The sequence below is a fragment of the Phoenix dactylifera genome, chromosome 10 (assembly GCF_009389715.1).
Source record: "Phoenix dactylifera cultivar Barhee BC4 chromosome 10, palm_55x_up_171113_PBpolish2nd_filt_p, whole genome shotgun sequence".
NCBI lineage: Eukaryota > Viridiplantae > Streptophyta > Magnoliopsida > Arecales > Arecaceae > Phoenix > Phoenix dactylifera.
Genome location: NC_052401.1, coordinates 6238980 through 6251834, shown reverse-complemented (window position 1 = coordinate 6251834; position 12855 = coordinate 6238980). Strand labels below are relative to the sequence as shown.

Below are 12855 nucleotides of genomic sequence, written 5' to 3'. Positions count from 1 at the left end.
ATTTTCAAACTTATATTATTATTATTTAGATATGATGAATTTATTTATTTAGATTAATTAATTAATTGTAGAGTTATCAGATTTTTATTCATTTTAAGCCTTTCATCTTAAGCCTTGTATGATGTTTTAGGACACTGCTTTAGGGCTCATGCAGCCGTGTCATATAATCGACCCAAGTGATGGATTTGGGGCGTGATACCAACTATATAACGCTCTTGGTAACAAATTGGTTACCTTTAACAAACTCTTATGGCATCTACAACAACTTGTAACTAGATGTGAAAATTTTTTCATGATATTTCAATTAACCTATAATATCTTGACAACTATATATATATATATATATATATATATATATATATATATATATATATATATATATATATATATATATATATATATATATATATTCTTAACTTTTGTATATTTTCCCCAAAATAACACATATTTAGCTAAACTTACAAAGGTTGGTGTCTTGGCCTGAGTCATGGCTAAACAATGTTCCACCAATCTCCTTCATAACTACAGTCCAATCAATATCATGTTCTCGACTTTAAACATTACATCTTACATATCACTACATAAAAGGGTAGACTTTGAGACCTGCCTGATTTTTTTTCCCTTTTAGGTAATGTTGTGGTTCAAATCTGGCTCGAGGGTGACCACGCCAGAGAAGTCGAGGGAGTTGCCGGTGAGTGGAAGAAGAGGACGAGCGCCACCTCCTGCGCGGCGACGGACCTGCACAAAGCCTTATCGGTGGGGTTCCGATGAAGGCCCTCCGACGCTTAAGTTAGAGTGGGGTATCTTTGGTCCAGCCAAAAAAAGTTCTTTTGGAGTTACCTGACAGGGCTATTTATAGTCTCTGTAGGGGCGTCCAGATGGCGGAGGTATGGCCCGTTCCCATCATGAGTGGAGATGGCACGCAGCCAGAGCTCGCTTGTGGCGCAAAGTGCAGCTCGTCCTTGTGAATGGTAAGGCGTTGACAGTCGTAACAAGGTATGGCCGGAAAAGCAGGGCATGGTCCCTGGTTGATATATCGTCGCGTGGCCAGCAAGCAAAGTATGGTGCGGTGAGGCTACTGCAGGGCATGGCCGCAGCATGTGGATGACAAGGTCAGTCTTCTGAGGTCGGCCTTCTGGAGTTGGCCTTCTGGGCTCGGCCTTCTTAGGTCGGCCTTATGGGGTTGGTCTTCTGGAGTTGGCCTTCTGAGGTCGGCCTTATGGGGTTGGCCTTCTGAGCTCAGCCTTCTGAGCTTATCCTTCTGAGGTCGGCCTTCTGAGCTCGGCCTTCTGGGGTTGGTCCTCTGAGCTCGGTCTTCTGGAGTTGGTCTTCTAAGCTTGGCCTTTTGGGCTCGGCCTTCTGAGGTTGGCCTTATGGGGTTGGCCTTCTGAGCTCGGCTCGGCCTTCTGAGCTCAGCTTGGCCAAAATTGGGTAACTTATGCCGAAAAATAGGACGATCCATTTTGCCCCCCATCAGGTAAGAAGATATGCTCTATTTGAAAGAGAAGAGACAGAAATCTTGCATGATTTGTTAATTTAGGATGATGTTATGAGTTCTGGCATTTTCATGGCTAAAACCTCTCCATCCATCTTGATGTTGTCCAATTAGCAGTCCATCTTATAAAAATTAGATTGCATTATCAAGTTATATAAGTAACATAAAATATTTTATTTTTTAATGACATGAGGAATGACCATTGATTGTGCAATATAGATGCCCCTCAAGAGAGAATGCAAATAGATACTAGTAGCAGCTTAAGTACGTAGTTGCCCCTTCCATCAAAAGTTAAAAATGAGTCTTACCAAGTAAATTATAAGTCCGGTTAATTAACTAACAAGAATAATACCCGCACACAATGTTGAAGAGATATTGAAAATGTAAATATAAATTTATACAATAGAAGAATAAATAATTCTTCAAAAAATAGAATGAAAAATAAATGATACATATAATGTATTTAATAATTTATGATGATTCCATGATCACCTAATGACACTCTAACCTTTTCAATCTTTTTGATCGTCGTGACACCGACTAAAAGACATTTTTTTAAAAATTCTTTAGCATGTCAAATTTAAATAGGGATCTACAAAAAATAATTAAGAAGAGTTTATATATTCCATAAAATAATCAAACAAAGCTTCTTTGTTTCCTAAAATGATGAAGAAATATTTGCACAACTAGCATATATTTTTTTAAGAATTTTTTCTTATGTCAATAGAGATCTGTAAAAATAAATTAAAAGAGGTTCTACATTTTATAAAATAATTAATAAGATTTTCTATATTTCCTAAAATAAGTAAGAAATTTCTAGGCGGAAGAAAATATTTTCTAAAATAATTAAAAAGAAAGATTCCCGAAATAATTTTTTCTCTAAGAAATTTCCAAATAGATGGTTAAATAGGAGACGTTTATTTTTTATTTTTTTTTGCTAAAACAAAAGAAAAGAGAGGAGTGAGGAGGACCTCACCAGTGTAGCAACCCCCACTGGGTCTCCTTCCTGCTGGAGAGTGTTCGATGCGGGTAGACAAGTTTTACTCATATCCTTTCTACCCATAGAGAAGCTCCACCAACATGGCAGCCCCTTCCATGTGTGAGTATGTCACATCAGCACCACCTAAGTACCAGCAGACCAGATGATGACTCCATCGGACAAACCAGATGGAGGGCATCCGATCTCCGTATTTAATCGATGCCCATGCATTTCGAACCTAGGCCATTTCGGTAGAATCTTAGCTCCGTTCCAACTATGCTACCATCTCTGGTGGTTTTATTCGTTTTTTGGATGAAGCTTTTTTTTTTTTTTTAGCGGACCAGATGACGAGTCCATCGGACAAACCAGATGGAGGGCATCCGATCTCCGTATTTAATCGATGCCCATGCATTTCGAACCTAGGCCATTTCGGTAGAATCTTAGCTCCGTTCCAACTATGCTATCATCTCTGGTGGTTTTATTCGTTTTTTGGATGAAGCTTTTTTCCTTTTTTTTTTTTTTTTTTTTAAGCGAACCAAAGGAGCCCTGAGCATGGAAGGAATCATATCAGATTAGCCGGGTCAAATCGGCAAGTTTGAATCGTTCCCAAACCCGAGCGAAGACCGTGTCCATTTGCGAGTCTTGACAAAACGGGTCGCCATTTACCAATTTTCCAGCCCTACAATTAGCTCTCTTTTTCGATCGAAACCCTTCTCCCCCCGATTTTTCCACCTGCTCGCGCGCTCGCTCTCCGTCTGCCTCGGCTCTTGCCAACCGTGGCTTCAGACCAGATCCGACGAAATCCGACCTCGTCTCCGACCAAATCCCACGTTGGAGTCTGCTCCCTTGGTCTGTTACCTCTCCCTCAATCGCTCTCTCCTTGGTTCTTTCTTTGTGTATTTACGATTTGAACACAGGAAAATGGTGCCCCTAAGGCCAAGGTTCTAAACTTCTAATCAAGAACCAACTTTAATTCCAAACCCTAAAAATTGAGATTTCATCTCTGTGATTCTTGTTTATTTTTTTCTGAAAAATGCGACTTCTGATCGCTTTTTTTGGTTTTAAAAGGTCATTTTTTATGATTTGGGCTTGCTCATGGCAGAAATTTGATTTTTTTAATCTGGGTATCTGATAGTTATTCGGATTTTTGGTTACTATTCGTTTTTAACCCCTCCCGCAGGCGGTGATTTGAGATCTACTTCATAAATTTGTGAGCTTCGTGATTTGGAGTCGTAAAGAGCAAATGTGGAATTGTTAACTCGGGAGGCTAAATACGGATCTCTGGATTTAATCAGGTCTTCTGTGAGAAGGGAGAGGAAAACAAAAGAAGAAGAAACCTGATCAAAAGCCTAGGTAAGTTCTCTTCTTTTTGTTTTTTCCGCTTTTCTTCTGCAATCAAATTCTTCTTCTTTCTCTGTGCCTCTGCTGTTTGCTATTTTATCAATCAGATTATATACTAATTCTTCTGCTGCTGTATCTTTCTTGGTTATATTTTGATATCTATTATGTTTCTTAATTGATTTAACTGCAGTTGATTAAGCTAGATTCCTTCAGATATAAATATAATATTAGGACATTCTAACATCAATAATTTGAAAAAGTCGGGTGAATATTAATGTTGTTCCAGAATCTCTTGAAATAAAGTTATTGATATGAAGTTGACATTATTTTATTTGATTTTGCTAAATTGATTTTCTTTTTAGTGATTTAAGATTTGATAAGTTTATCTAAGAAGCCATTGAATTCATGGTCATTGATCACCATGTGATAAAGTGCCTATATGTTAAGACTTTGCCACTGATATATGTATATATGCATACATCTGTGTGTGCACACATATGCACGCCTGTGTCTACACACATGTGCATGCCTGTGTGTCTACACACATAGACACACGTTTAAGTGAGCGTGCAATATAAGTATGCATGCGTGCAATATAAGTATGCATGCATGTAATTTTACATGTTTGAACTCGTTCAGTTTGTTGTCTTGGAGTAATACACTCGGCTTTCTCTATCAGTTGCTCTCTTAATCTGGGTTATCAAAATTTGAGTTGTCGAAGTATAACCCCAGGCAGGATATTGACTTTAAAATTAAAAAAAAGCAAAACCACAGGAAACGCCGTACGAAAACTCAGTTGATCTAGTTGAAATTGAAACAGAAAGCAAGAATTTGGACCTTTCTTTGGGGTTATCATAGACTTGCCTTTGTTTATGTAAAAGACACTTGACCGCAATGTCGACGGAACTATCTCGAACCGGGCGGTTCCGATCGTATTGAGCCGTCCCAACGGCTAACCGGCACAGTTCCAGCAATGGAAACAAAATCCATTGCTAGAGGGGGAGAAGGAGAAGGAAAGAGAGAAAAAGAGAGAGCGAGCGAGGGAGGAAGAGAGAAGGAGAGGAAGGAAGAAAGAGGAAGGGCTGGCGGAGACCTATTTCATTTGAAACAGGGGTTCGGCCTCTTTTTTTTATTTCGCAATTAAGTGAATTAGGCAAACGATCTGTTTTCCGGCTGCGGAGGTTTTCTCCGCCTCCTGCCCTTGTCGCCAGCTTTCGACAGCCCTCCATCGGCCCTCCGCCAGCCTCCTTCCCTCTCTCCCCTTTCTCTCTCTCTTTTTTTTCTCTCTCCAGACTCATCTACTGTCGGGCTTGTACCGACTCGTCCCACCGGACAACCGGTATGGTGCTCGGTACCGGTTCCGCCGATATTGCTTAACTGCCTCTTTATATATGAATCTAGGCTTGGTTAATGGGCCTATCTATAGAGCATTTTTCGATATAGTGGGAGACACCAGTGTCTCAAAGAATTGGCGTTGCTACAGAATTCTTATATCTGTTAATGACTTAATGCAAAAACTACTATTTTTTGGTTATATATGGATGGATTGAGCCAATTTATGCCCCAAAAAAACATTTTTTAGAAATGTTGAAAATTATTTTCACATAGTATATGATACCAGACCGAACTACCCGAATCAATAGGTATTGTACAAACCACGAACTTGGGTAGTTCGTGCTCTCGATATGAAATGAGGACCGAATCAGTGTGACCTGGCCCCTACCAAGCTGAACTACTCAGAATTGAGCAGTTCAACATGTAAGAGCCTGGTTAATCTCCACAAGAAATGGACCTCGAGTACTTAAAATTTTCTCTTTATAGGAATCTAGATCATGGGCAATCTTGTCGGTTTTTATTTTGGAATTTCCATTGGTCATGACTCAACTAAATTTGCCCTCAATTTAATCAAGTGTGGCCAAGTTCATCCCATGTATGTGCATATGTGCAGACATAGAAACATATGCACGTATGCACATATACCAGGATATTGATGTTAATATATATATGTACGTATGTGTGTGTATATATATATATATATATATATATATATATATATATATATATATATATATATATATATATATATATATATATATATGTTTCGCAGACATGCATAAATAAGTATATGAAGTAACTTATATGTAGTAGCATATGAATACTATTTTGCTTTTTTTTCCTGCCATACATGGATGTAATACATGTCACAAGCTATTATTGATTATATTATTATATGTTTACTTGTTATAGTCCACTAAGGTCCGCTAAAACTGTATCTCTACTTAATCTAACTTCACTTTTGTTATCTGAGCTCAAGTCCATGCATGAAATTTTAATGAGGTCAATGTAAGTTATTTGTTGCTTCTAGTTTTTATGAAACTCTTGCCAACTTGGTGATTTGCCATTATTTTTTTAAATTTCTTATTCCAGCTGATTTTCTTTAATAACTTGATGTGAACATGGCCACTAAATATAGGCTTATCCGGTCGATTTTAGGTCATTTTGGTGAATCCTTTGATTGTAATCATTCCTATTAATGGCTTCATGTACTATCCCTGGAAGCTTTTAGTCATTTGTTTATTTTTTTTTATTCTTGGTCCTATCACTTAATAATATAAATATAGAACACAATTACCTAGTACAGTTCATATTTGGAAATCATAAACCACCACAACTACATCTTTACAAAAGAAGAGAACAGTTAAAGAGAACAAAATTCCTTTTGAGATGGACCACAAGAAAAAAACAGTGATAAGCCATTTTGCCAACTATAGGAAACATCTAGATGGTACCCACGGGATTGGCATACAAGAACATCTTGAATCACTTCTCCACCACATCCAATTCCTACGAATAGGGCCAATCACTAGGTTGTTATAGTGTTTTGCATCTTTACTTTTTTCTTTTCTTTTAAAGTCCAAGATATCTATGTATTTTCATAAGGGACGTGTATAATTAGTGTCAGTTGTACTTTTCTGCTATGCCGACAAATGCATGTTGACAAACCAAAGTCAACTGTCAACAAAACCCATGATTTTCCTTTACAAAATCCATCCAAATCCATGCTTCGACTGCAGCCAGTAGTTAAGTATGTAGTATAGTTATAGAGTGCCCATTAAAGAAGATCTTCCAGACATATCAGTCAAAGAGGGTGGGTCTTTTGGCCTTCTATTTAAGTGCATAATCAAGGAGACTATACAACCGACCTATTGGCAAAGAAATCATATGGTAGTTAGCTTTTATTAGTAAGGAATCCTTTTTTCGCTTGAGGACTTTTTTGAGAGAAACACTTGAGGTTAGATATTTATTTCATGATTTTCTTTGGTTCTTCGTGAAAGGTGATACATTTATCCTCTTGCATAGTTATCTGTTGGCCAATTATGTCTCTTAGTTTTCTTAGCCTTGCTTTGTATCCTCTATCTTTCACAAGGTATGTGCAGTTTCTTTTCCCTGATTGTTTGTTCTTCATGAAGTAGTTATAAAACAAAACCACTGCTTCTGGCTTTTATATCAGTTAATGGTATGTTTATTGGACACTCTTTTCTGGGTGCAGGAAAATGGCTGGAGGGTTCAGAGTGCTTCATCTTGTTCGACCGTTTTTGGCATTCTTGCCTGAAGTTCAAAGTGCTGACCGAAAAATTCCATTCAGGGAGAAAGTGATCTATACCGTGATCTCTCTTTTCATTTTTCTGGTTTGCAGTCAGCTTCCCCTATATGGCATACACTCAACTACCGGAGCAGATCCTTTTTACTGGATGCGTGTTATTCTTGCATCAAACCGTGGAACTGTCATGGAGCTAGGAATCACTCCTATTGTGACTTCTGGATTGGTTATGCAACTCTTGGTTGGATCAAAGATCATTGAAGTAGACAATAGTGTTCGAGAGGATCGTGCTCTTTTGTAAGTGTTGTGTTGACTGTCAAAATGTTTGTCATTATAATCGAACACACCTGTTCTTTAATTTTTTCTTATTTTGCACAATCAGTATTAAAATCTTGAGTGATGATATTGCAGTAGTTAGATATGCCCAAAGAAATTCGGGTAAAAAAATCAGTGTTGCACAAGTTTATATGGGCTGTTTTAAAGTTTAAAGTAATATTCTATTGATATGATAAGGAAAAAAACAATAAAATGCCACTACCATTTTGCGTACAGGTTTTGTTTGGTTTTATTGCCTTTCAGACAAGCTATCATACAATCAAAGCAAGTACTGAAAAATTGCCCTTAGTCTTGGAAGAAATTTGTGGAAAGAAAAGGAAAAACCTAACTCAGTTTCCCTTGGCTTATATGAACATCTAAACACGCCATACAATAGACCTTTTCTAACTTGTTGGCAACTACAGTGATGCGATACTGGAATCCAACCATGTTAAATATGTGTAGCTATGTAATCATGTATTGTATACTATGATAAGGGAGTTTTGAATGCTAGAATATTCCCTGTAGGATTCTGCATCAACTTTTCTGACCAAAAGGTCCTTCAGTTAATTTTAGCATCCTTTACAGTCTCCAAAAATTATTCTTAGTTTGGAAACAAATCCCCATCTTTATTTTCTATATAATTGTTCTCTAAATGTCAGCTCTTCTCCTTGTTGAATTCTTTCCTGATGAACCAGTCTTCTACTTTTAATCCCCAATAACTGAGAAAACCAGTGAGGAAATATTGGATGTAATTGATCTTCTAATTTGTTTGGAAGAAACAGATTACAATCTGGGTAGCATGAGTAAATGCTTCTACTCCCTTGCAAATACTGCCAACTATGTGTTGTTTTTGACATCGCATGTCTACTAAAATTTAGGAAATTAAATTGGTAAAGTCATTTAGGGGACTCGTTTGACTTATTAGAGGCATTTCATTTCAACTTGAATGCAGTAGTAGTATCACAATGGTGCTACCTGGGTAGTGTCTAAGCTTCATCCAATTAGTAAATTCTGCAGTCTGACAGAGTGGACTATGAACAAGATGATGTTGACGATGGAAGTCAAGATTAAGTCTTTTTAATTTGTTTTCTTTTGTATGTAACTTATTTTTTATAATTTGTTTACTTCTTTTTGCTTTGTGTTGTTTATGTTTATATTTTACTCTATATAATTTTATATTTTAACTTTTTGTGCTTTAATTTTTTGTTTTCTCTTTTATTTTTTTTCCTATGTTCTGTATTACAAATATGTATTTTTTCCTATCTTTTGGTAAGTAATGTCTTTTAAATTAACGTGCACTGCATGTGCCAATCTGCCAGTATACAAAAATGTTATAAGAGATGTACAATAATTGTGAGAATAGAAGAATTTTTAAGAAAGACTTATATTTTATTGGGCTTATGCTATAATACTTGTAAAGAGATCATCATGATTAGTTGAGTTTAGAATGCACTCAAGGAGCTGGATGCATGAACCACCATATACGAGCAAGAAATAAGAGGCTATATGACTGCTCATGTTGCTATGAAGTATGTGCATTTCCTGAAAATATATATCTTATTTTTATTATATATTGTTCGACCACTTGCCCATTTACTTCTTGTATCATTAACAAGAAAAGCAAATAACATGTGATTGCTTTTCTTTTTGGCATCTGTTGCTTTCAAACATGTTGCCTTTAAAGACAGTTGTTGTTGAGTCTTTTTTGCATACTCTGTATATAAAATATCCTTTTTTTACAGGCAATGAGATGCAATCCATCAGTAGAGCAAGTCAAATGGGTAGTTGACCTGATAGTAGTTTTCATGTTTAATTTTCAGAAATGGTGCACAAAAATTACTTGGCATCTTGATCGCTATCGGGGAGGCAGTTGCATATGTTCTATCTGGAATGTATGGTAGTGTCAGCCAGCTAGGAACTGGAAATGCTATTCTCATTATACTTCAACTTTTCTTTGCTGGTATCATTGTCATTTGTTTAGATGAACTTCTCCAGAAGGGATATGGTTTGGGATCCGGTATTTCTTTATTCATTGCCACCAATATATGGTAAGTTCATGATTTTTTTTTTATCGTTATTGCCTCCTCTAGGACATAATATTATTTCTCTTACTGTATCTTGCAGTGAAAATATTATCTGGAAGGCATTTAGCCCCACGACCATTAACAGTGGGCGTGGTGCTGAATTTGAAGGTGCTGTCATTGCTTTGTTCCACCTACTGATTACTCGAACAGATAAAGTCCGTGCTCTTCGTGAGGCTTTCTATCGTCATAATCTTCCAAATGTAACCAATTTGCTTGCCACAGTTTTGGTCTTCCTTATTGTTATCTATTTCCAAGGCTTCCGTGTGGTGCTGCCTGTGAGGTCAAAGAATGCCCGTGGACAACAAGGATCCTACCCAATTAAGCTGTTTTACACATCTAATATGCCCATCATTTTACAGTCAGCACTTGTTTCTAACCTGTATTTTATCTCCCAGGTACTCAGGCAGACAAGTATGGAACTGTTGACCATATTAACATAAATCCAAAAATATTTATTTTTTTGTTTCCAATGCAGTTATTATACAGGAGGTACAGTGGCAATTTCCTTGTAAATCTGCTTGGTAAGTGGAAAGAATCTGAGTATTCTGGTCAATCTGTCCCTGTAGGTGGTCTGGCTTACTACATCACAGCACCATCAAGGTGATTAAAATGTTAAATTTTATTTCACTCTCCTCTCTCTCCTCTCTCTCTCTCTCTCTCTCAGCATGCACAAGCACACATGCATGTTTGTCCAGGATGTGTGCATGCTTGCTGTTTGTTTCATTATGCTAGTTTTTTTTTCTTGTGTTAATGCATGCCTTGATGAATTTTTTGGAGCGTGTTCATACATTTACTGTTGCTTACTATATTAATCTTTGGAGCCAACTATGCAGCTTGGCAGATCTGGCTGCAAATCCATTCCATGCACTTTTCTATATCGTGTTTATGCTCTCAGCTTGTGCACTTTTCTCAAAGACTTGGATAGAAGTCTCTGGATCATCAGCAAGAGATGTGGCCAAGCAGCTTAAGGTACAGTTTCTTGCTATGGTTCTCTTACATTGCATTCCATGAATACACTGAGGTTCTGCAAATTTCGGTGGTGAGCCAGTAAGGATTTGGAGGTCATATGTGTAGATATGTGAACAAAAGGCTATTTGACAATATTCAGACATATCATCAAAAAAAAAAAAAGACAATGTTGAGACATAAGGATTGGCTATAGGTGGGGATTTGGAGTTGACTTAGGTAATGCCTGAAAGGAATGAGTTTTAACGTATGGGTTTGGAGAGGGAAGGTTTAATGTATATGTTAGAGATGAAAGAAAATGGTCATTTTAATGTAGGCAACAAGGAACAAGAGAGGTACAAGACTGGTGATAAAAGATAGATTTTTGTAGTAGTTGATTTTAAATTTCCTTTTGATTTGTAATAAAAGCTGCACATTGTAAGTGAGCGCGTAGGCTATTGTTTGGAAAAGTTTTTCTGGCTAGTCAAAACATATCAATATTGGGTAAATATGCATTTCTGTCCATTTGACTGGTAGTATGTTGGCAGTTTTGTAGCCCAAACTTTGACTTGTCTGCTTGGAAACCATGATAAACATGGATTCCTTGCTTCCATTTTCTTCATGTGATTAGTTGGACTTTGTGATGTTGATAAGTTTATTGTCTTGATTCAGTCATGGGGACAGTTTGTTGACACAGTTTCTTTTGATGAGCAGCCATAACCTTTTCACAATAATTTCCAGAGGTCCTCTTCCAAGGTTGCAGGTTCTTTTTGTCTTGACTCAATTAAACTGCCTCAGTGCAGGCTAACTCAATTACTGATTAAGTAGCAATAATGCCTAGCAATTGTCTTAAGTCTGAACCCTAGGAGATCGCCATCTAACATCGCATTGATGGAAATCTCAAACTAGGTTATTTTCTGGAAGTTGCTTTTTGTGTTATGGCCATGTTGGTGTTGCATAGATGTGGACTGAGTCTTGAAGTCATATATGTTTCATGCTTTGATATTTTACTGACTGAATACTGTTACATGTGTTACATACTGGTAAATGTATTGCTCTTGGTGTATTTGAACTTTGGGCATTTTGCAGGAACAACAAATGGTGATGCCTGGTCATCGGGAGTCAAATTTACAGAAGGAATTGAACAGGTACATCCCTACTGCAGCAGCTTTTGGTGGGATGTGCATTGGTGCGTTAACAGTTCTAGCAGATTTTATGGGGGCCATTGGTTCTGGAACTGGTATCCTGCTTGCAGTGACAATCATATATCAGTACTTCGAGACATTTGAGAAGGAGAGAGCCAGTGAGCTTGGATTCTTTGGCCTTTGATCTCAATACTTTGTGCTTCCCCGATAAGCCTAGTCGCAATTTTGATTAGATGATACGGATGTAAGCCGTGGTTTAGCAATCTTTCTATGAAAGGCTTTTATGCTGCAGAAGTTCTGTTGACAAGGAAGTATACAATTTTTTTCAGTTGAGTAATGTTGAATCGTTGCCATTCCCAAATCTTAATGCTATTACTGCAGTATTAGTAAAGTTTGTTCAATCTTCATTTCATAGCATTTTCTTGTGGTTTGACTCCCAAGCTTTCATCCTAGCGGACAGTATGCCATGGCAATACAGTTGCCAATATTTCATCAGCAAGTCATAGATCTTGTATTGAAGTTAGCACAAAATGTGTTAACGGCATGGGCAACCTCTGCTTGCATAAATTTAATGCCTGGTTGTGTTTGAAATTGTAAGTGTGATCTTTGTTTGGTTGGATCTTAGATCATTCTTCTCTGGTTTGTCATTTATCGCCAAGAGTCATATGGTTGCTTGAATGGTTATTCTGTTTGTGATTAGTCTGTGAGATTGTCGGGCGGCTGTTATCATGTATGCTTTGGCTTGCTGGTCCATTGGCTAGACCTTGTTCAAGCCTTCGACATGGCACAATCATGCAACGCCCAATTGACCATATGTGATCATATGCGATTGTGGATGCCGGAGCTTCCTCTGCCAATGGTTACCATTCATTGACGATGCTCGACAAGGCATCCTTTCTTGTACATTGTGAAGCACTAGGCCAGACCTTGAACAGATGCATAATTTC

The 12855-nt window shown here is 37.4% G+C and overlaps 1 protein-coding gene across 2 annotated transcripts; it reads left to right on the top strand.

The window, feature by feature from the left end:
* The first annotated feature begins 3158 nt into the window (after positions 1–3158).
* Positions 3159–12320, top strand: LOC103721261 (protein transport protein Sec61 subunit alpha-like). Of its 2 annotated transcripts, none has more exons than XM_008811398.4 (8): positions 3159–3323; positions 3770–3827; positions 7366–7713; positions 9555–9782; positions 9859–10213; positions 10294–10418; positions 10652–10787; positions 11853–12320. In XM_008811398.4, exons 3-8 carry the CDS (start codon positions 7370–7372, stop codon positions 12090–12092), a joined length of 1428 nt encoding a protein of 475 aa, XP_008809620.1. In that variant the 5' UTR covers positions 3159–3323; positions 3770–3827; positions 7366–7369; the 3' UTR covers positions 12093–12320. The 2 variants fall into 2 exon arrangements, with proteins under 2 accessions (XP_008809620.1, XP_008809619.1); XM_008811397.4 differs by having other exon boundaries at positions 3655–3827.
* Positions 12321–12855: the final 535 nt, after the last annotated feature.

Excerpts from the sequence above, each read along its gene's own strand:
- LOC103721261 (XM_008811398.4), top strand. The coding sequence starts at position 7,370 with ATGGCTGGAGGGTTCAGAGTGCTTCATCTTGTTCGACCGTTTTTGGCA. Across the intron at positions 10,214-10,293 it reads ACCTGTATTTTATCTCCCAG|TTATTATACAGGAGGTACAG; the intron begins GTACTCAGGCAG and ends TTTCCAATGCAG. Across the intron at positions 10,788-11,852 it reads ATGTGGCCAAGCAGCTTAAG|GAACAACAAATGGTGATGCC; the intron begins GTACAGTTTCTT and ends GGCATTTTGCAG.